The sequence below is a fragment of the Drosophila mojavensis genome, unplaced genomic scaffold (assembly GCF_018153725.1).
Source record: "Drosophila mojavensis isolate 15081-1352.22 unplaced genomic scaffold, ASM1815372v1 contig_72, whole genome shotgun sequence".
Classification (NCBI taxonomy): domain Eukaryota; kingdom Metazoa; phylum Arthropoda; class Insecta; order Diptera; family Drosophilidae; genus Drosophila; species Drosophila mojavensis.
In genome coordinates, this window is record NW_025318897.1 from 2,626,130 (window position 1) to 2,648,593 (window position 22,464).

A 22,464-nucleotide genomic window follows, 5' to 3' on the forward strand; every position below is an offset into this window, starting at 1 on the left:
AGCTTATGGCTTTACAGTTGCTATCTGGCCCCCAGCATGCAGCTCACTGAATTCACGACGGTGCTCGACGAGTTTGCCGAGGATGCTAGGGGTCGGAAGGCCATTATAGCTGGAGATTTTAACTCCTGGGCGCTAGAATGGGGTAGCCCCACAACAAATGCCATAGGTCGTATCCTACTGGAGATCTTCGCGACACTAGATGTTGCACTGCTCAACACTGGCCACGAGTACACCTTCAGTCGGGCGGGATACGGATCTATTATCGACATTACTTTTGTCACTTCATCCCTCTTTCGGGGAGCAACATGGAGCCATTGCGATAGCTATACGGGCAGCGATCATACGGCACTTCTATTCACAATAGGTGAAGCAGTTCACGCGACAACAAGAGCCTACGTATTGGTGGAATGCACAAATAGGTGACATTCGTCGCAAATGCATCCAGGCGAGAAGAAGCTACCAACGGGCTCGCGGTAGGTCTATGTTTTTTGAGAAACAATTGGCTTACCAGGCAGCTAGAAGACAGCTGAAGAGGGCCATTCGGGCAAGCAAAAGAGAATGCTTTTTAGAGTTGTGCGACTCAGCCGAATATGACCCTTGGGGCAGGGCATATAAGATAGTAGTTAAAAGACTATACGCAGGTAGACAGGTGCAGCCTACGGATCGTCTGGAGCTTAAATCGATTGTCGAAACGCTCTTTCCAGAAAGTTTAAGCTCCATTCACGCCCCAAGATCCTAATCTGCTGATCAGGGCTCAACGAGCACAGAGGAAGAAATCATAGTCACAGAGGAAGAAATCATAGTAACTTTCCGGGGTCTTAAAACCAACACTGCTCCAGGGCCGGACGGGATCCCAAATCGTGCGCTAAAGCTAGCCCTCGCCTTGCACCCTAGTACGTTCGCTGAATTATTCAACGAATGTCTAATTCAAGAGACGTTCCCGGCAAAATGGAAAGCCCAGAACCTGGTGTTGCTACCCAAGGCCGGCAAACCGCCAGATGAGCCATCTTCATACAGACCGATCTGTCTCTTAGACACCATGGGAAAGGTGTTTGAGAAATTGATCTGCTCTGGACTGGAGACTGCGATTACTAGCGCCGGAGGCCTGTCATCAAATCAATTTGGATTCCGGAAGGCCCGGTCAACAACGGATGCGCTAAACAAAGTTGTTGGTCTGGCCACTTCCGCCATCCATGGCACAAGATGGAAGCATGGAACGAAGCAATACTGCATTTTTGCGACCCTGGACGTAAAGAATGCCTTCGATACAGCTAGTTGGGATATGATACTGAATGCGCTGTCACAATATAATATCCCTAAATATCTTAAAGAAACAATAAAGAGCTACTTCAGAGGAAGAACACTGGTATACAACACGAGTGAGGGTCCCCAAACTCATACAGTGTCAGCTGGAGTACCCCAAAGCTCAGTGCTGGGGCCTCTCCTATGGAATATCATGTACGACGGCGTACTACGTTTGGAACTACCAGCAGGTGCGCACACCATTGGCTTTGCTGATGATGTAGCTGTCGTAGCCATAGGAAAGGAGCTCAAAGATACAGAGGATATGTGCAGCGAAAGTATCAATCGCATACGAAGCTGGTTGACAGGAGCTGGGCTCGAGCTAGCGGCACACAAAACTGAAGTTGTCCTAGTCAGCAGTCGCAAAAGAGTGGAAACTGCCAAATAAAGATAGGCAGCGTCACCATTGCGTCAAAGAGGGCGATTAAGTATCTTGGCGTCATGATAGACACAAGATTAACTTTCCGCGAGCACTTAGAATATGTGCATAAAAAGGCAGCTGATTCTTGTAGAGCTCTCTCGAGAATTATGCTTAACACGCGGGGACCTAAACAGCAACGACGTCTCCTTCTAATGAGCGTCACTAGGTCCGTCATCCCCATTGGCGCAGCAATATGGGCAAGAGCGATGGCATCGCCGAGCTACAGCCGGGGCATTTGCGCGATCTACAGACTGAGCGCAATCAGAGTCTGCTGCGCTTTCAGGACTATCTCCGATGACGCGGCGCTCGTCATAGCTGGTATGGTACCACTGGAGTACTTGGTCGCCGAAGCCGTGGAGCGGAATTCGCACGCGCCTGCGCGTCTTAACGCTATCAGGGCGAACAGCATTGCACGATGGCAAAGAAAGTGGAATAGCTCAGCTAAAGGGCGGTGGACGCACAAGCTCATCCCGGAGCTTGAACCATGGGTCAACCGCAAACACGGCGAGGTAAACTTCTACCTTACGCAGATCCTCTCGGGACATGGATGCTTTCGGAGCTATTTGAAGCGCTTTGGCCACGAGGAATCTGACGAGTGCCCCTGGTGCGGGCGAGGTCATGTGGAAGACGTCAACCACATTCTTTTCGAATGTGGACGGTTCCTGGAGGAGAGGCGTCGTCTGGAAGAGGCAGTGGGCCGCTCTATCAGAGCGGACAACATTGTCAACGCCATGCTGGAATCGGAGGAAGCTTGGGAACTAACAAGCACCTTCGCGGCCACGGTGATGATGGAGCTCCGCAGAGTCGAGCGACTGAGAAGACGAGCTGTCCCAGGCTAAGGTAGCGCATAGTGCTTGCGAAGCAATGCTTTACGGCCGTCCCGCAAGCACCGCGCGCTATCCTAGCCAACACACAACTTGCAACTTGTATTAAGATTGTCAATAAACGAATATACAAAAAAAAAAAAAAAAAAAAAACCTCAACTTCGAATTGTGTGAACGATTTTGGGTTCAAATTGCAGAATCGCGTTTATAGTTAAGTAGATGATTTTATTTCAATGATCGTGGGTTTGCCTATCAGATTGAATTTCTTTTTACACCCTGGGAAATCAGGGTATAATGGTTTTGTTAAAATGTGTTTAACAGGAAGAAGGAGGCGTGGCAGACCCCATAAAGTATATATATTATTGATCAGGGCGACGAGCTGAGTCGATTTAGCCCTGTCCGTCTGTCTGTGTGTCCGTCCATCCGTCCGTCCGTATGTATGAACGCGTCGATCTCAGAAGACATAAGAGCTAGAGACTGTAATTTGGTTTCCTGGGTCCGTGTATACACATCTAGATTTTTTCCCCTAAAATCGATAACTACTCCCAATGTTTTGTTATCGATTAAAAACCGAAAACTAGTTATTTAATTATATCTCCTACCTCTTTAGAGGTAGAGTCTGCTGATTTTAAATGTAGACTCATATATAGACTATATACTTGTGCTTTGGCACATACACGCACTTAAATATCATAATCACAATCTGAATGTTTTATGAGCATAGTCCATCTACAAGTAAAGATATTAAGCAATTAAATTTCCATAGTAAGCCCACACTGCAGCTAATGTGTGCTGTTGCTTGCGTCCCTATGTTTTTCTGTGTGTGTTTGTGTTTCTTGTGTAAGCTGAAAGACGTGAAGAGTTATTGTGAAATATCAATTCTTCGAAGTGTTCAGGGGAATTCATAGTCGAGCAGAGCTTTCTCATTTTTTTTTTATCAATTTTTATAGAATCGTAATATTAGCTCACATGCAAAATTTAAGCGTTCTAGCTTTACAACTTTAGGAGATACAGAGTCTGATTTTCCGCGCTCCCAATGGGCGTATATATAAGTTAACGACAGACCCTACAAGAGGGCAATGTACCGGCCCAATTATATCACGGCTCCAGTGCATGCACTTTTGACACGTGCGCTTTGTCAGCAAAGTACAACAGCAACGCAATCGCAACCGTGGGAGTCTATCGTCAGCAATAATAATATCATGCACTTGGCCAAAACACATTCTGTGTTCATTTCCGCCACGAGCGTAGAGTCAGCCCAACGAGCAGCACCACCGTGGGAGCCATCATAAGACACCTATCAGCAACTGACCACGGCGGCAGCGACGCCAATAGCAGCAGCGGCAGCTTTCATATAAATAGTACTTGTATAATTGCTCTTGAGTTAGTTATAATTCAACCTCGAATTGCAATAAAGTATTTTTATACCCTGAACCCATTTTCAATGGGAAATCAAGGTACAGTCGACTCTCGGTATTTCGAAATTCAAGAGACTTAAAATTTTTCGAATTATCGAATGTTTGAAATATTAAATGGTTCGAAATTTTAAGAGAAAACAAGTAAGAACGTTGCAGTCGGGCGTTACCGACTGCGGAATACTCATTCACATCCCATCAACAATTAAGTAGTTAAGTTTCGCTATAATACTGTAGAATATACAGGTTTTTCCGATTTGCCACGCACCTACTGGGCGTAAGCTTCTCATTTTTGGCCAGTTCTTAGAACAAGCAACCGGTAACCTAAATGCAAATTTTGAATTCTTACGCTCAAAAAATGTGAAAATTACAGGGTATTTTTTGATATGCCACGCCCCTAAAAAGACGTAAAAATTATTTTTTGAGGCATCGATAGAGAAGGCTACCAGTAACTCAACTATCCAAATTTAATCTATTATACTTTAGGAGATATAAACTTTTGCGGTTTGCCACGCCCCCTGTGGGCGTACATATATCCGACAAAGCTTTTTGGTCTTGGGTGATCAGCCCGAGTATATATACAAAGTTTGAGGTCTCTAGCATCAATAGTGTCCAAAATATACCAGAATGTAACAATTCACCATATCTTCAGGTCCGATTTGCCACGCCCCTAATGGGCGTAGGCTTATCATTTTATCTTCAGACTTTATAGAATCATATCATTAGCTGACGTGCAAAATTTCAGCGCTCTAGCTGTAAAACTCTTGAAGATACAGTTTTATCCGATTTGCCACGCCCCCAATGGGCGGAGATATATCCGCCATAGTTCGTGATCTTGGGTGGTCGATGCGGATCTATATTCCAAATTTTAGCATTCTAGCTTTTTAACTAACATGATTTCTGGTATATCGGAAAATGCATTTTCCGATTTGCCACGCCCCTAGTGGGCGGATCGGGAAAATTTTAACACTTTATAAATCGGAGATATACACGAGTATGTGTTCCAAATTTCAAGTCTCTAGCTTCAATAGCGCCGAAATAGATTGCGTTCATACGGACAGACGGACTGACGGACAGACGGACAGACGGACGGACAGCAAGACGGACATTGCACAAAACCAATATACTGATTCACTTTCGTGAATGAGAATAATAAATAAAACTTCGAATTATCAAGGGTATTTATTTAACGTAATATACATATGCTCTTAACTGACACCGCTGCCAAAGGTCTGATGTATCGCATTCATCTTCATCGATGCTCTTTTCATTCGTATCTGTCGCAGATAAAATTTCACCATCGGTTAGGGATCCTGAAATATCCACTTGAACATAGTCTTTTGCAACTTCGCTTTTCTTCTCACCTCCTACTTTTCCAATTAGTTTCTTCTTTTCAGCAATCGTAAATTTTTATACTTTTTAGGACTCATTTAATAAAAAATTTTAATATGTATACTAACGAAGCGATTCGTGCGGAAGCGAGTATCAAAATGTGTTTTATGCGTAACACACAACCACGCACAGTATAGTTAGTTTCAGGGGAGTCCCAAAATTCAAATTCAAAGCTCTTACTAACACACCAAGAAACTTCACAAATTCGAATTGTCGAGTGTTTAACCATATGAGTACGAATTACCGCGTCTTAGCAATGATTTATTAGTTCGAGTTACTGTGTGAATAAAAATGTATGGACTTAATTCGAAATATAAAGAGATTTTGTAGGGGACTCGTGATAACTTTGAATTAATAAGTGCTTCAAAATAACGCAGGTTTTAAATAACAAGAGTCGACTGTATAATGGTTTTGTTGAAATGTATGTAACAGGCAGAAGGAGGCGTGGCAGACCCCACAAAGTATATATATTCTTGATCAGGGTGACGAGTTGAGTTGATTTGGCCCTGTCCGTCTTTCTGTCTGTCCGTCTGTCCGTATGTTTGAACGCGTCGATTTCCGAAGATGTAAGAGCTAGAAACTTGCATTTTATTTTTAAATGACCGTATATACAGCGCTGATGTCGAGTTTGCTTTTAAAATTCGATAAATCATCCCGTTATGTTTTTATCGAATAAAAACATTCAAGTTCAAGTCAGATGCCACTATAGCTAATTGTGAATGATTTTTAATTTTTTTTAATTTCTCAAATATTCATTAAAATATGTATATCATATGCTGAAAGTATCATTAAATTCCGTTAAGTCAAAAAATAATAAAATATATGGCCAATTAACAAACGCACGAGCAGCAGCTACAACAGTTTCGTGCACACATACATTCAAACTTCTTCTAGACCATTTTTTGAATCACATCAGCTGTTAGTTTGGTTTAGTTTTGGTGGATGGCGCTGCAGCAGTGAATCTATTTGAGTTTTACCAGCGCAGCTTCCAAAAGTGAGGTGGCGTAGTGAGTAGCGGCATGACGCTCGATCGAAAAGTCGCGGTTCGAATCCCGATCGGTGCAACTGATGTTATTTTTTTTTTAATTGTTTCAAAATATTTTTATATTTTGATAAATGAGTTTTCTATTTAATTCATATTTTTAAATACACCGAAATTGAAATTTTAACCATACTAAATGTGCGTTTTTAATAGTTTGGTTACTCTAGGATTCTTAGAATCAGCAGTTAGTTTGGTTTAGTTTTGCTAGATGGCGCTGCAGCAGTGAATCTATTTCAGTTTTGCCAAAACGGCTTCCGAAAGTGAGGTGGCGTAGTGAGTAGCTGGTTCGAATCCCGAGCGGTGCAACTTATGTTAATTCATTCACGAAACTGAAATGAGTATATTGGTTTTGTGCAATGTCCGTCTTGCTGTCCGTCCGTCTGTTTCGTATGAACGCAATCTATTTCGGCGCTATTGGAGCTAGAGACTTGAAATTAGGAACACATACTCGTGTATATCTCCGATTTATAAAGTGTTAAAATTTTCCCGATCCGCCCACTAGGGGCGTGGCAAATCGGGAAATGCATTTTCCGATATACCAGAAATCATAATAGTTAAAGAGCTAGAAAACTGAAATTTCGTATGTAGGTCCGCGTCGACTACCCAAGATCACGAGCTGTGGCGGATATATCTCCGCCCATTGGGGGGCGTGGCAAATTGGATAAAACTGTATCTCCTAAAGTTACAAGGATAGGTGAAAATATTAATTATCTACGCCTGCATTTTTCGATATGCCAGAAATCATGTTTGTTGAAAAGCTAGACAGCTGAAATTTGGAAATCATATTAGTTAAAGAGCTAGAAAGCTAAAATTTCGTATGTAGGTCCGCGTCGACTACCCAAGATCACGAGCTATGGCGGATATATCTCCGCCCATTGAGGGCGTGGCAAATTGGATAAAGCTGTATCTCCTAAAGTTACAAAGATGGGTGAAAATATTATGTATCTACGCTTGCATTTTTCGATATGCCAGAAATCATGTTTGTTGAAGAGCTATACAGCTGAAATTCGGAACATAGATCCGCATTGACCATCCAAGATCACAAACAGTGGCGGATATATCTACGCCCATTGGGGGCGTGGCAAATCGGTTAAAACTGTATCTCCAAAAGTTTTACAGCTAGAGCGCTGAAATTTTGCACGTCAGCTAATGCTATGATTAATGTGATGATTAAAATTATGATTAAGGTTAGGGGCGTGTCAAATCGGATCTGAAGATATAGTGATTTTTTAAATTCGGCTATATTTTGGACACTATTGATCCCAGAGACCTAACATTTTGTATATGTACTCGGACTGATCACCCAAGATCAAAAAGCTTTATCGGATATATGTCTGCCCACGGGGGCGTGGCAAACCGCAAAAGTTTTTATCTCCTCAAATTTAGATATTTAAGATACCAGTAAACTCCTCTATTGATGACCCAAAAATAATTTTTACGCTTTAGAGGCGTAGCATATCGAAAAATACCTTGTATTTGTCACATTTTTTGAGGGTAAGCCTTCAAACTTTGCAGTTAGGGTACCGTTATCTCGTTCTAAGAACTGACCAAAAACGAAGTGTCGAAGCCCAGTAGGGGCGTGGCAAATCAGACAACTCTGTATCTCCTAAAGTTGTAAAGCTAGAACGCTTAAATTTTGCATGTGAGCTAATATTACGATTCTATAAAAATTGATAAAACAAAGCTTTAGTCGAGACTGCCCGACTACGAGATCCCCTGAACCATTCGAGCAATAGCTGTTTCAAACATTTTTCGCGCCTTTCTGCTTACACAAGACACACACACGGACACACACGCATACACACACACAAGCATCGAGTTGCGTTTTCGTGGAGTGCGGTCGATGTAATTGTGATCCATAGTTGACTATAGCTTGTTTCCTTGCGAAAGTGGAAATATCTAAAGAAAACGTGTATGCTGTGGGCGCAACGTACCCAGCGACCTCGAAAGCTACCAGAGACTTACTGCGCGGCGGTTCGTGGAGTATCTTAGTGGTAGAATCCAGTGGTGCAAGAGAGGGGGGCAATAGTGTCATTGTTTGGGCGTCAGGGCTTTTCTCTTTTCTTTTCTTTTTCAAGCGGGAAAAGTTTTGTCACTAGGCGTCACACTTGCGCAATTAATAAAAATCAGGTGCATTCACTCTAACAGCTGTTAGTAGTGCTGGAAATTGCAGCAGACAATCAGCTGCTCACTAACTTTGGTGAGTTGCTAAGTCTTAGCAAAGACAGCAACCTAACATCTGGAGTGAAGATGCAGTTACTAAAAGTAATGCATACTTTCGGGCTCTTGCTGTAGTTAAGCTGAGTTTAAGATACTGCGGTCTGTAAACTCAAATTATATTAGTAGCCATTGCCCACTACAGGTTTCACGTCGTTGTAGTTGGAAGTCGCAAGCTTTCGCGCGTCGTTCCTCGTTGCAGCGATCACCGCAGCAACAACAGAGGGCGCTGCCGCAGCCGTCGACCTTTAATCAGTCCCCAGTGGCTGAGTGCCAACTCACCCAACTCACTAAAAGAAAGTCGACAGACAAACCCGAACAGCTGGACGTTAAAGGACGCAAGCCCATGCAAAAACGACCCAGAAGCGACGCAATCGCGATTTCAGGCGTGGGTGGTTGCAGCTATGCGGACATGCTTCGTGTAGTCAAGACCGACCCAAATTTAAAACATCTGAGCGGCGACGTTCAAGGCATTAGGAAGACAGCTACAGTTGCTCTTACAATTGGAAAAGCCAAAACTCTGCTCGAGCTGTCCAAAATCAGAATTGGATGGTTTGTATGCCGTATCCACGTCGTGGATCAGCCTAAACGCTGTTTCAATTGATTACGGCCATATGGCAGCAAACTGCGGCAGCGACTGTGACCTAAAGGGCACTTGTTTCAGGTGTGGAGAGATGGGTCACAGTGCAAAAGCATGCACTAAGCCACCAAAATGTAGCCTCTGCATCCGGAAAGGTGAAAAGCAGACGGACCACTCAGCAGGCTGCTTCAAGTGCCCATCCTACCGCGAGGTAGGATGTACAAGTACGATCTCTAGTCGAGACACACACATAGACATACACTCACGCCTAAACAAGCGTTGGTTGCAGTGTGCGCTTACTATCAGAACTTAATTGTTTAATAACTTTTTTACGCTCGTAAAATGAAATGTTAAGGTTCCTTCAGTTTAACTTAAATCATTGTGTTGCTGCCCAAGATCTTCTAGAGCAGAACATAAGGGAAAAATGTATAGACGTAGCATTTCTCAGTGAGCCTCACCACTGTAGAACCAGCTGCCCTAGGACATGGGCAACAGATGCTAATGGCAAAGCGGTGTTGTGGGTATGTGGCAACATAACGAATGTTCTTTCGAATGTTAAGTCATTCAATGGGTTCGTACGTGGCCAATACGGTAGCATATGGCTCTACAGCTGCTACCTGGCCCCCAGCATGCAGCTCAATGTTTTCACAACGGCATTCGACGAGCTTGCCGAGGATGCTAGGGGTCGGAAGGCCATTATAGCAGGAGATTTTAACTCATGGGCGTTAGAATGGGGTAGCCACACAACAAATGCCAGAGGCCGTATCTTACTGGAGATTTTCGCGACACTAGATGTTGCACTGCTCAACACTGGTTACGAGTTCACCTTCAGTCGCTGGATACGGATCTGTAATTGACATTACTTTTGTCACTTCATCCCTCGTCCAGGAAGCAACATGGAGCCACTGCGATAGCTATACGGGCAGCGATCATACGGCACTTCTGTTCACAATAGGTGAGCCACTTACCAGGGCGTCAACCTTGTGGAGGGAATCGTATCGGCTGGACACTTTTGATCCCGCGGCTTTTTCAGAGGCCATTCAGTCTCTGGGCACAATTGGTAACTCTGAGGCCAGAGCATTCCAAATGTTACGCCGCAAGCAGTTCACGCGACAACAAGAGCCTACGTATTGGTGGAATGCACAAATAGGTGACATTCGACGCAAATGCATCCAGGCGAGAAGAAGCTATCAACGGGCTCGGGGTAGGTCTACGTTTTTCGAAAAACAATTAGCTTACCAGGCAGCCAGACGACAGTTGAAGAAGGCCATTCGGGCAAGCAAAAGAGAATGCTTTCTAGAGTTGTGCGACTCAGCCGAATATGACCCTTGGGGCAGGGCATATAAGATAGTAGTTAAAAGACTATACGCATGTAAACAGGTGAAGCCGACGGATCGTCTGGAGCTTAAATCGATTGTGGAAACGCTCTTTCCAGAAAGTTTAAGCTCATGCCCCGGAGTCCGAGTCTGCTAATCAGGGCTCAACGAGCACTCAAATTGTTTTAGTTACAGACGAGGAAATCTTAATAGCTCTCTGAAAACCAACACAGCTCCAGGGCCGGACGGGATCCCAAATCGTGCGCTAAAGCCTCTTAGACACCATAGGAAAGGTGTTTGAGAAATTGATCTGCTCTAGACTGGAGACTGCGATTGCTAGCGCCGGAGGCCTATCACCAAATCAATTTGGATTCCGGAAGGCCCGGTCAACAACGGATGCTCTAGAAAAAGTTGTTGGCCTGGCAACTTCAGCCATCTAAGGCACAAGATGGAGGATGCAATACTGCATCATCGCGACCCTGGACGTTAAGAACGCCTTCAACACAGCTAGTTGGGATATGATACTGAATGCGCTGTCACAATATAATATCCCTAAATATCTAAAAGAGATAATAAAGAGCTACTTCAGAGGAAGAACACTGGTATACAACACGAGTGAGGGTCCCCAAACTCATACAGTGTCAGCTGGAGTACCCCAAGGCTCAGTGCTGGGGCCTCTCCTATGGAATATCATGTACGACGGCGTACTGCGCTTGGAAGTACCAGCAGGTGCGCACACCATTGGCTTTGCTGATGATGTGGCTGTCGTCGCCATAGGCAAGGAGCTTAAAGAAACAGAGGATATGTGCAGCGAAAGTATCAATCGCATACGAAGCTGGTTGACAGGAGCTGGGCTCGAGCTAGCGGCGCACAAGACGGAAGTCGTCCTAGTAAGCAGTCGCAAAAAAGTGAAGACTGCCAAATAAAGATAGGCAGCGTCACCATTGCGTCAAAGAGGGCGATTAAGTATCTTGGCAACATGTTAGACACAAGATTAACTTTCCGCGAGCACTTAGAATATGTGCATAAAAAGGCAGCTGATTCTTGTAGAGCTCTCTCAAGAATTATGCTTAACACGCGGGGACCTAAACAGCAACGACGTCTTCTTCTAATGAGCGTCAGTAGGTCTGTCATCCTCTATGCTGCGCCAATATGGTCAAGAGCGATGGCAACGCCGAGCTACAGCCGAGGTATTTGCGCGATCTACAGACTGAGCGATGATGCGGCGCTTGTCATAGCCGGCATGGTGCCGCTGGAGTACCGAAGCCGTGGAGCGGAATTCGCACGCGCTTGTGCGACACAACGCTATCAGGGCGAACAGCATTGCACGATGGCAAAGGAAGTGGAATAGCTCAGCTAAAGGGCGGTGGACGCACAAGCTCATCGCGGAGCTCGAACCATGGGTTAACCGCAAACACGGCGAGGTTAACTTCTACCTTTCGCAGATCCTCTCGGGCCATGGATGCTTTCGGAGCTATTTGAAGCGCTTTGGCCACGAGGAATCTGACGAGTGCCCCTGGTGCGGGCGAGGGCATGTGGAAGACGCCATCTACATTCTTTTCGTATGTGGACGGTTCCTGGAGGAGAGGCGTCGTCTGGAAGAGGCAGTGGGCCGCTCCATCAGAGCGGACAACATAGTCAACGCCATGCTGGAATCGGAGGAAGCTTGGGAATTAACAAGCACCTTCGCGGCCACAGTGATGATGGAGTTCCGCAGAGTCGAGCAAATATGAAGACGAGCTGTGCCAGGCTAAGGTAGCGCACAGTGCTTGCGAAGCAATGCTTTACGGCCGTCCCGTAAGCATCGCGCGCTTAATTGTTTAATAATTTTTTTTGTGGACATACGATCTTCATGAAACTTTTAGATTATGATTATAACATAGATATGCATGTATTTTAAGCTCCTTTTACAAACATATCGATTTAGCTCTGTCTGTCTGTTCGTCTGTTCGTCCGCCCGTCTGATACTTGAAATTTGTTTCCTAGGTCCGTATATAACACGCGAATATCAAGTTTTGCTTTAAAAATCGATAGCTTGTCCCTATATTTTATTATCTATTAAAAACATTATCGAACACCAGTAATAAATTTATATCTGCAACATTTTTAAAGCTAGAGTCGCCAAATTTTCAATATAGATTTGTATGTACTTTATAGAATTTCTGTCTTAATTTACCCCCCACTCCTATATTCACCGCCCTCATCCACATATTTTAAAAGCGTATTTCAAATACAAGAGACTTGTGCTTTGGCAAATACATACATATCTTTGTTATATTCATAATCTAAAAGTTTCATGATCGTCCATCGACAACAAAAGTTATTAAACAATTAAGTTCCCATGGTAAGCCACCACTACAGGGGTGCAGTGCATTGCAGCTAATGCGGGTTTCTGCCTGCGTGCGTATGTCTGTGTGTGTGTGTGTGTGTGCATGTGCGAATAATTATTGAAATATCAGTTGCACGAAAGGTTCAGGGGATCTCGTAATCGGACAGTCTCGAGCAGAGCTTTCTTACTTGTTTAAATTACTTTGAATTTTTCATGTTCATTATATAATACAGACAATGCCTTGTAACTGCTAATTAGGGTGCAGATATTTATTTGCTTCAAATATACTTACATTGTATGTAATAACGTTTAATAACGTTCTAATAACGTTTGTTCTAATTATTTCAGCATATATGCAGGAATTTGGATAGTAACATTGAGCAGCTTTAAATAAAAATTTTGAAAAAAATGTATAAATGAAAAATATTTACAAAAAATAGAACTAATCTGAGTAAGCAAAGAAACATACGTATATCTGAGAAATTTCTGCAAAAAGAGCAATGGAGCCACCTGGTCGCTTACAACCGAACAGAGAACAACAGTTGGTTCTTTGCAATCCGTTTATCACTGTTGAAACGTTGCCAACGTCAACAACAGAGCATAATATAGAAACACAAAAGCAAACGCAGGAACATTTGGTGCGAATATCACAATATACAAAGAACCCACAGCCATTAATTTCACATCAGTCGTTCATGCAATCCTCGACAAAAAAAAGTTTTGCCACGTTAACAGCTCTTACTCGCAGTGCCAGTACCAATGCGAATGGTGAAAGGTGTTCTGCGTTGAGTTCCAGTTCAGCAACCATTAATACCACTGCTTTGAGTGGAGGTTCCTTGGGACATAACTATGCACAACATCATCCCCATATGCACCACCAGCAGCCTACAAGTCCAGCAGCAATTGGGTCATATCATCAGCCCAACTACACTAGTGATACTGGATTTAGTGGATCCTCACAACTACCCCAGCAGCAAACCATTGAAAAGCTTTCTCGTCCAATGGCATTCGATAAGGTGAGTATGGTTGATCTGAGCCGTGTAGGAATTTAGGTCCCCGATTAATTAAAAGATTCCTTGAACTCTACATGATCTGTTTTATATATTAATTAAAATTTAATATACGCACTAATGTGTTTATTAAAGCAAAAATGAGTAAACTTATTGCAGACGAGATCTTCTGAAACTTGCAAAGAGTTAATATTCTAATCATTCTACGCTTCATTCATGCAATATTTTAATCTTCCAACACACGGATAAGCACGAGCTCAGCTAACTGCGCAGTTAGCAGCGACTGCGCTTGGATTGCTGTGTGGGCTACATTATGAGAACTCATTTGTTTATTCATGTCTCTAGGCTTAAGAGTATTCAAATTACTCAGATCGACATCCTGACCAAGAATATATATACTTTATGTCTGCTACCCATCCTTCTGTTCACAAACCCATTTTACCTTGATATCCCAGTTTCATGGTATTTAAACCGCTGCACTATGGGTGATTTTCCGTGATAGGTAGCATAAAGTCTAAAAATGTATGCTGAAATATTAAGAAAAATTTGCTATTCCTTAATTGTTAGCACTCCAATTAGATGGAAAAACATTTTTTTTGTACCGGGAGTCAATTCTTTCTTTATGGAACGCCTTAAAATCAGCTGATCTGTTGAAGCTTTTAGGTATAGCAAGTAAGATAGCTCTAGTTGAGACTGTAATTTTATTACCGATTTTCGATAATGCTTTTAATCGATAACAAAATAACGGGACAAGTAATCGATATTTAAAGCAAAACTCGATATGCGCGTGCTATAAACGGACCTAGGAAAAAAAATTTCAAGTCTCTAACTCTTATATCTTCTGAGATCGACGCGCTCAAACATACTGACAGACGGATAGACAGGCAGACTGACAGGGCCAAATCAACTCAGCTCGTCGCCCTGATCAAGGGGTCTGCCACGCCTCCTTTTGCCTGTTACATACATGTCAACAAAGCCATTATACCCTATTTCCCATTGAAAATGGGTTCAGGGTACAACAAGTAAGAAGGCTCTAGTCGAGACTGTTCGACTAGGAAATACCCTGAACCCTCTAAGCTGATATTCTACTCATTCTGCACTTCTTTTATGCACACATACATAAACATGTTTCCACACGTACGTATAAGCACGCGCTCTGCCGACTGCGCAGTTAGCAGCGACTGCGCTTGGGCTGCGCTGCATTGTGGGCAATATTATGAGAATTTATTTATTGAATAATTTCTTTTGTAGACATAAATCTTAATGAAACTTTTGGAGCGCAATCATGGGGTAAAAATGTGCATACATTCCAAAGAACATGTCTCTACTACTTGAAATGCGTTTTTTACAAATTGGGGGAGAAGAGGGCGTGGTATCCAAAATCTGTAAATTACGAAATCTTTGTATCGATCAACAGTATATACACAGTAAATCTGAAGTCTTTAGTTCTTAAAGTGTTCAAGTTAAGCTGAAAACAACAAATCAATATTTCGATTTTTCTCGATAAGAAAGTTATCGGACGAGTTATCGAAAAAATATGATAAACTTTTATTGCGTATGGTACTCACGAGTATGCATGCCAAATTTCAGCTCTCTTGCTCTTATAACTTCCGAAATCGACGCACTCATACGGACGGACGGACGGACAGACGAACAGGGCTATATCGACTCAGCTCGTCGTGTTGATCAAGAATATATATACTTTATGGAGTCTACGATGATTCCTTCTGCCCATTACATACTTTTTCAGTTAACCATTATACCCTGATTTTCTATTTTCAATGGGTTCAGGGTATAAAAATAGGCTCCTAGCTTTATTTTTCGACTTTATGTCGCCAAAATCGACAAATCGCCCATAGCGCGCTGTCAGAAATTTTCGAAAGATTTGTTTTAAAAGTTAGCGAACAATTCAAACAAGTAAGAAAGCTCTAGTCGAGACTGCTCGACTACGAGATCCCCTGAACCCTTGGAGCAATAGATATTTCAATAATTTTTCGCGTCTTTCAGCTTACACAAGAAACACGCACACACACACACGCACGTACGCACACACAGGCATACATACACACACACGCATACAGACACAAACGCATATACACACTCACATACACAAACACATACACACACAAGCACCCACGCATAAACACGCATGGGCTGCAGTGTGCGCTTACTATGAGAACTTAATTGTTTAATAACTTTTTTTATGAAACTTTCAGATGATTATAACATGAATATGCATGTAATTGCCAAAGCACAAGTCTCTAGTATTTGAAATACGCTTTTTACAAAAGTGTGGGTGAGGGGGCGAATTTAGAGGTGGGGGGTTAATTTTAACAAAATACGAAATTGTATAAATTGCATGTAAGCATACATTAAAAATTTGAAAACTCTAGCAATAAAGGTGTAGAAGATATAATTTTATAACTGGTTTTCGATAAGGCTTTTTATCGATAAAAAAAGATCGGGATGAGTTATAGATTTTTAATGATAAACTTGATATGCGCGCTGTAATTACGGACATTTTAAAAAAAATTGAAGTCTCTAGCTCTTATATCTTCTGAAATCGACGCGTTCATACATAAGGACAGACGGACAGACGGACAGACAGACGGACAGGGCCAAATCAACTCAGCTCGTCGCCCTGATCAAGAATATATATACTTTGTGGGGTCTGCCACGCCTCCTTCTGCCTGTTACATACATTTCAACAAAACCATTATACCCTGATTTCCCATTTAAAATGGGTTCAGGGTATAATTAGTTGTTTAAATGCAAGCACTAAGCAGAGAACACATAGACTAGACATCTGGAACAAATTTTTTCAACGACGAAAGAATGTACTGGGAGACCAGACAACTTCGTACTTGCTCAGCTCGGTCTTTTGAGGCTCAAGCAGGGAAAATAAGGCACGACAAAATCAGTGCGACCGCTGCCACGAAATGCACACGTTCCCAAATGAAGTACGGTTATGCGCTCCTCTTCCCTTACTCACTCTCTCCCTCTCTTTATGCTCTCTCTCTATGATCTCTCAAATAGCAGCAGCGCACAGATATTGAAAATTGTTCGCGACGATCCCAGCTCTTAGACAAATGAAACGAAACAAAAAACAAGTAAGAACGGTGCAGTCGGGCGTTACCGACTGCGGAATACTCATTCACATCCCATCAACAATTTAGTAGTTAAGTTCCGCTCTAATACTGTAGAATATACAGGGTTTTCCGATTTGCCACGCCCCCAATGGGCGGAGATATATCCGCCATAGCTCGTGATCTTGGGTGGTCGACGCGGACCTACATACCAAATTTCAGCTTTCTAGCTCTTTAACTAACATGATTTCTGGTATATCAGAAAATGCATTTTCCGATTTGAAACGCCGGGGGTCGGGAAAATTTTAACACTTTATAAATCGGAGATATACACGAGTATGTGCTCCAAATTTCAAGTCTCTAGCTTCAATAGCGCCGAAATAGATTGCGTTCATACGGACAGACGGACAGACGGACGGACGGACAGCAAGACGGACATTGCACAAAACCAATATACTGATACATGGTCGGCATGTTTGATGCTGATGAGGCGAAAAAAAGAATAAAGACATCTCAGGTTTGGATACACTTTGACAAGTGCCAACACAAAATGTTTGCCAAGTGTTGCCTTTGCGAAAAAGAATACAGAACAAGTGGCAATACGGCAATACGAATTCGCTAGAGCATCTCAAAAGTGCTCATCCAGTGAGATCAAATGATTCATCTCATTTAAATAAAATAGATAAATTTGTAAAATGCCATGACATATGAAATGTCATCATAAAAAAAGTTAATATCGACAGAGCGGTTGTTTGAAAATGAATACCTTTTTTATTGTTTTTATACCCTGAACCCATTGAAAATGGGAAATCAGGGTATAATGGTTTTGTTAAAAGTATGTAACAGGCAGAAGGAGGCGTGGCAGACCCTATAAAGTATATATATTCTTGATCGGGGCGACGAGCTAAGTCGACTTGGCCCTGTCCGTCTGTCTGTCCGTCCGTTCGTCCGTCCGTACGTCCGTATGTATGAACGCGTCGATTTCAGAAGATATAAGAGCTAGAGACTTGAAATTTTTTTTCCTAGGTCCGTGTATATCACGCGCATATCAAGTTGTTTTTTTTTTATATCGATAACTACTCTCGATATTTTATTATCGACTAAAAACCTTATCGAAAGCTAGTTATTTAATTATATCTCCTACACCTTTAGAGCTAGAGCTTCCAAATTTTAAATGTAGACTTATATATATTTTATACAATTTCGGTTTTTGTTAAAATTTATCCCCCACTCCTATTTCCACCCCCTCACCCTCACCTTTGTAAAAAGCGTATTTCAAATACTAGAGACTTGTGCTTTGGTATGTACATACATTTGAGCATTATAATATTGTTCTGAAAGTTTCATTAAGATTGTACGTCTAGAAATTATATTATTCAACAAATAAATTATTATAATGTTGCCCACACTGCAGCGCAGCCCAAGCGCAGTCACTGCATATTGCACAGTTAGCAGAGCGCATTCTAATACGTGCGTATGTATGTATGTATGCCAAAAAGAAGTGCACAGTGATTAGAATATCAGATTAGAGGGTTCAGGGTATCTCCTAGTCGAGCACTCTCGACTAGAGTCTTCTAACTTGTTGTTATTGTTTTATACTAATAAGAAGAATTATATTTGAGAAAATCAATTAAATATAATATTGTTTAAAATGACACAAAAATGAAAAATTTTGAAAATTCAAATACAATATAAATTGCGAAATATTTAAATGTAAATAATGTAAAAATTTGAATAGTAGTCAAATTTCATAATATCTTCTCCATCAGCCTTTTAAATTTTCGATGGAGCCATCGATATACTCGATAGTTTTTTCCATCGATGGAGAAATTATCGAGTGGAGCCACCATCGATGGATTTGCAGCCCTATCGTTTAGCGCTTCAAATGCATTCGTGCAGGCCTGTAATATGTACCACTAACCAGAGAACACATAGACTGGACAAGTAGTGTAAAGCGTTTTGCACACTTTTTTGATGCGGGCTTGTCGCAATCTTTCTAGGATGTGGTTGATTCTAGGAACCGGATACGCGCCCGGTATCGAGTGGGCGTTGAGCTGCCGGTAATCCACGCACATGCGCCATTCTCCAGTCTTCTTCTTGACCAAGACTATGGGCGCACTGTGCGGGCTTTTCGACGGCTCAATGGCTCCGACCCTGAGTAGTTCGTCGACCTGCTCGTTGATTACTTTTCGCATGGCCGGGCTCTTCCGGTAGTACCTTTGTTTGAGCGGCTTAATGTCTCGCATCCTGATGCTGTGTCCCGTGTCGTGAGACACCCCCTTGAGCTTGTCGAAGAGTGCAAGCTCGGTCTCCAGGAACTCCTTCAAGTTGGGTTCCAAGTCCTCTGGCCATCCCACGGGGGAAAGCCCCGCGTCATCTTCTTCTTCCGGACCCACTGCTTCTTGTATCGGGGGGTGCTCTCCCGGTTGCCCATCAAGCCGCTCGCCTGCCTTCCTGTCTGCCTCCGCGCAAATATTCGGCGCCATCTGCGACCTTGCGTCTGCCCGAGCTTTCCCTTTCCCCGACGGCGGGGTCTAGCACCGCGCCTCGGGGCTCAACCTCCTCTCCCCTTCACAGCTCGCACGTCGAGCGAGCGCCTCTTCGTCCCCAGAGTGGCTGCTCTCTTTCGACGTCTCTTCTGTCCTCCGTGTCACCGCAACGTAGCGTCGCCCCCACAGCGCAGAGGAAATCCATTCCTAATACGATGTGATCCAACATAGTCGACATGAAGAGCACCGTCATTTGCACTGCTTTTTCCGCGAGAGTCACGATCACCTTCATTGTTCTCGTCACGTCTAGCGACGACCCGTCCGCCAGCCTTATTCGTGTAAACAGTAAATTCCTGCAGGATATGTTCAAGAAGATTTGCCTATGCAATCTCTTAACAAACGCTTCTAAGCCCAACGTCATTTGTAATGACGAAATATGAAAAGTAGTGGCCTTGCATATAACAAATCGACATGTTTTTAGAAACATGAAGAAATTATAGCAAGAATTGATGTTAGCGATTTTGTACTCCAATGGAATTCTCGACTTAGGTCAGATTTTCCAAAGGCTTGCATGACAAGCCGCTGTATATATAATCAGCCAACTCAAGAGGCACCGTGCAAAAGATCTTTGAACTAGTTTCAACATACTCTTTTAATAATAAGGGCAATAACATATTTTAGAGTAGCGCTACTCAAGCCGGTGACCCTAATAATAGTTAATAACGATCGAGAAGCGATACTGTTTACACACAATGATAATTTTACTGTCTGAAATTGCAAATAAAAGTGCAACAACTGTTGCCAAAGCAATATTCAAATTTTTTTTCTGAAGTACGGTCCAATGAAGACGTTCATTACGGACATGGAAACAGATGAAGACATACAATTGGTATGATCAACCAATTTAAAGATAATCAAAATGAATAAAAATAAAAATATTTTAAAAATATTTACATAATAATTATCATTTTACTATTACCATCATCGCTTGAACAATGAAATGAATTTATTTTTTTTTTTTTAAATTAAAAAACAAATTAAATAAAAAACATACCCTGAACCCTCTAATCTGATATTTTAATCAGTCTGCACTTCTTTTCGACACACATACATACACACGCACGTAACTGCGCAGTAAGCAGCGACTGCGCTTGGGCTGCGCTGTAGTGTGGGCAACATTATAAGAATTTATTTGTTGAATAATTTAATTTCTAGATGTACAATCTCAATGAAACTTTCAGAGCGTAATCATATGGTAAAAATGTATGTACATTCCAAAGCACACGTCTCTAGTACTTGAAATACGCCTTTTACAAAGGTGACGGTGAGGGGGTGGATATAGGGGTGGGGGGTAAAATACAACCAAAATCGAAATTATATAAAATACATATAAGTCTACATTAAAAATTTGGAAGCTCTAGCTTCAAAGGTGTAGAAGATATAATTAAATAACTAGCTTTCGATAATAAAATATCGGGAGTAATTATCGATATATAAAGAAAAACTTGATATGCGCGTGATATACACGGACCTAGGAAAAAAAATTTCAAGTCTCTAGCTCTTATATCTTCTGAGATCGACGCGTTCATACATACGGACGGACGGACGGACGGACAGACAGACGGACAGGGCCAAATCGACTCAGCTCGTCGCCCTGATGAAGAATATATATAGTTTGTGGGGTCTGCCACGCCTCCTTCTGCCTGTTACATACTTTTAACAAAACAATTATACCCTGATTTCCCATTTTCAATGGGTTCAGGGTACAAAAAAAAAAAAGACAAAAGCAAAATTTGCAATACATTGTTAAAATATAAAATTAAAAAAAAAAAAAATACAAAAAAAAAATTTGTTTCCTCATATATAATATAATACAAAAAAAAAAAACAACTTTTTTTTGTAAAAAAAAAAAATTTCATATATATGTAAAAACATAAAATATTTTGTCTTAAGAATACAACATAACGTATAGAAAAACAAGTAAGAAGACTCTAGTCGAGACTGCTCGACTAGGAGATACCCTGAACCCTCTAATCTGATATTCTAATCAGTCTGCACTTATTTTCGGCACACATACATACACACGCACGTAGTAGAACGCGCTCTGCTAACTGCGCAGTAAGCAGCGACTGCGCTTGGGCTGCGCTGCAGTGTGGGCAACATTATAAGAATTTATTTGTTGAATAATTTAATTTCTAGACGTACAATCTTAATGAAAGTTTCAGAGCGTAATCATATGGTAAAAATGTGTGCACATTCTAAAGCACACGTCTCTAGTACTTGAAATACGCCATTTACAAAGGTGAGGGTGAGGGGGTGAATATAGGGGTGGGAGGTAAATTACATCAAAAATCGAAATTATATTAAATACATATAAGTCTACATATAAAATTTGGAAGCTCTAGCTCTAAAGGTGTAGGAGATATAATTAAATAACTAGCTTTCGATAAAGTTTTTAATCGATAATAAAATATCGGGAGTAGTTATCGATATATAAAGAAAAACTTGATATGCGCGTGATATACACGAACCTAGGAAAAAAAATTTCAAGTCTCTAGCTATTATATCTTCTGAGATCGACGCGTTCATACATACGGACGGACGGACGGACGGACGGACAGACAGACGGACAGGGCCAAATCGACTCAGCTCGTCGCCCTGATCAAGAATATATATACTTTGTGGGGTGTGCCACGCCTCCTTCTGCCTGTTACATACTTTTAACAAAACCATTATACCCTGATTTCCCATTTTCAATGGGTTCAGGGTATAAAAAAACAAATAATAATAATAATTTTTATTAGACTCATTCACGAAAGTGAAATGAGTATATTGGTTTTGTGCAATGTCCGTCTTGCTGTCCGTCCGTCTGTCCGTATGAACGCAATCTATTTCGGCGCTATTGAAGCTAGAGACTTGAAATTTGGAACACATACTCGTGTATATCTCCGATTTATAAAGTGTTAAAATTTTCCCGATCCGCCCACTAGGGGCGTGGCAAATCGGAAAATGCATTTTCCGATATACCAGAAATCATGTTT

At 42.0% G+C, this 22,464-nt stretch overlaps 1 protein-coding gene across 4 annotated transcripts in view; it reads left to right on the forward strand.

The window, feature by feature from the left end:
- The window catches only part of LOC6585851, a 172,558-nt gene that overhangs the window by 37,474 nt on the left and 112,620 nt on the right, over window positions 1–22,464 (forward strand). For all 4 annotated transcript variants that reach the window (XM_015160831.3, XM_015160833.3, XM_044009373.1 and 1 more), the window contains exon 3: window positions 13,187–13,854. In XM_015160831.3, the coding sequence (XP_015016317.1) occupies window positions 13,339–13,854 (516 nt within the window). In that variant the 5' untranslated portion in view covers window positions 13,187–13,338. The remainder of the gene's footprint in view (window positions 1–13,186; window positions 13,855–22,464) is intronic.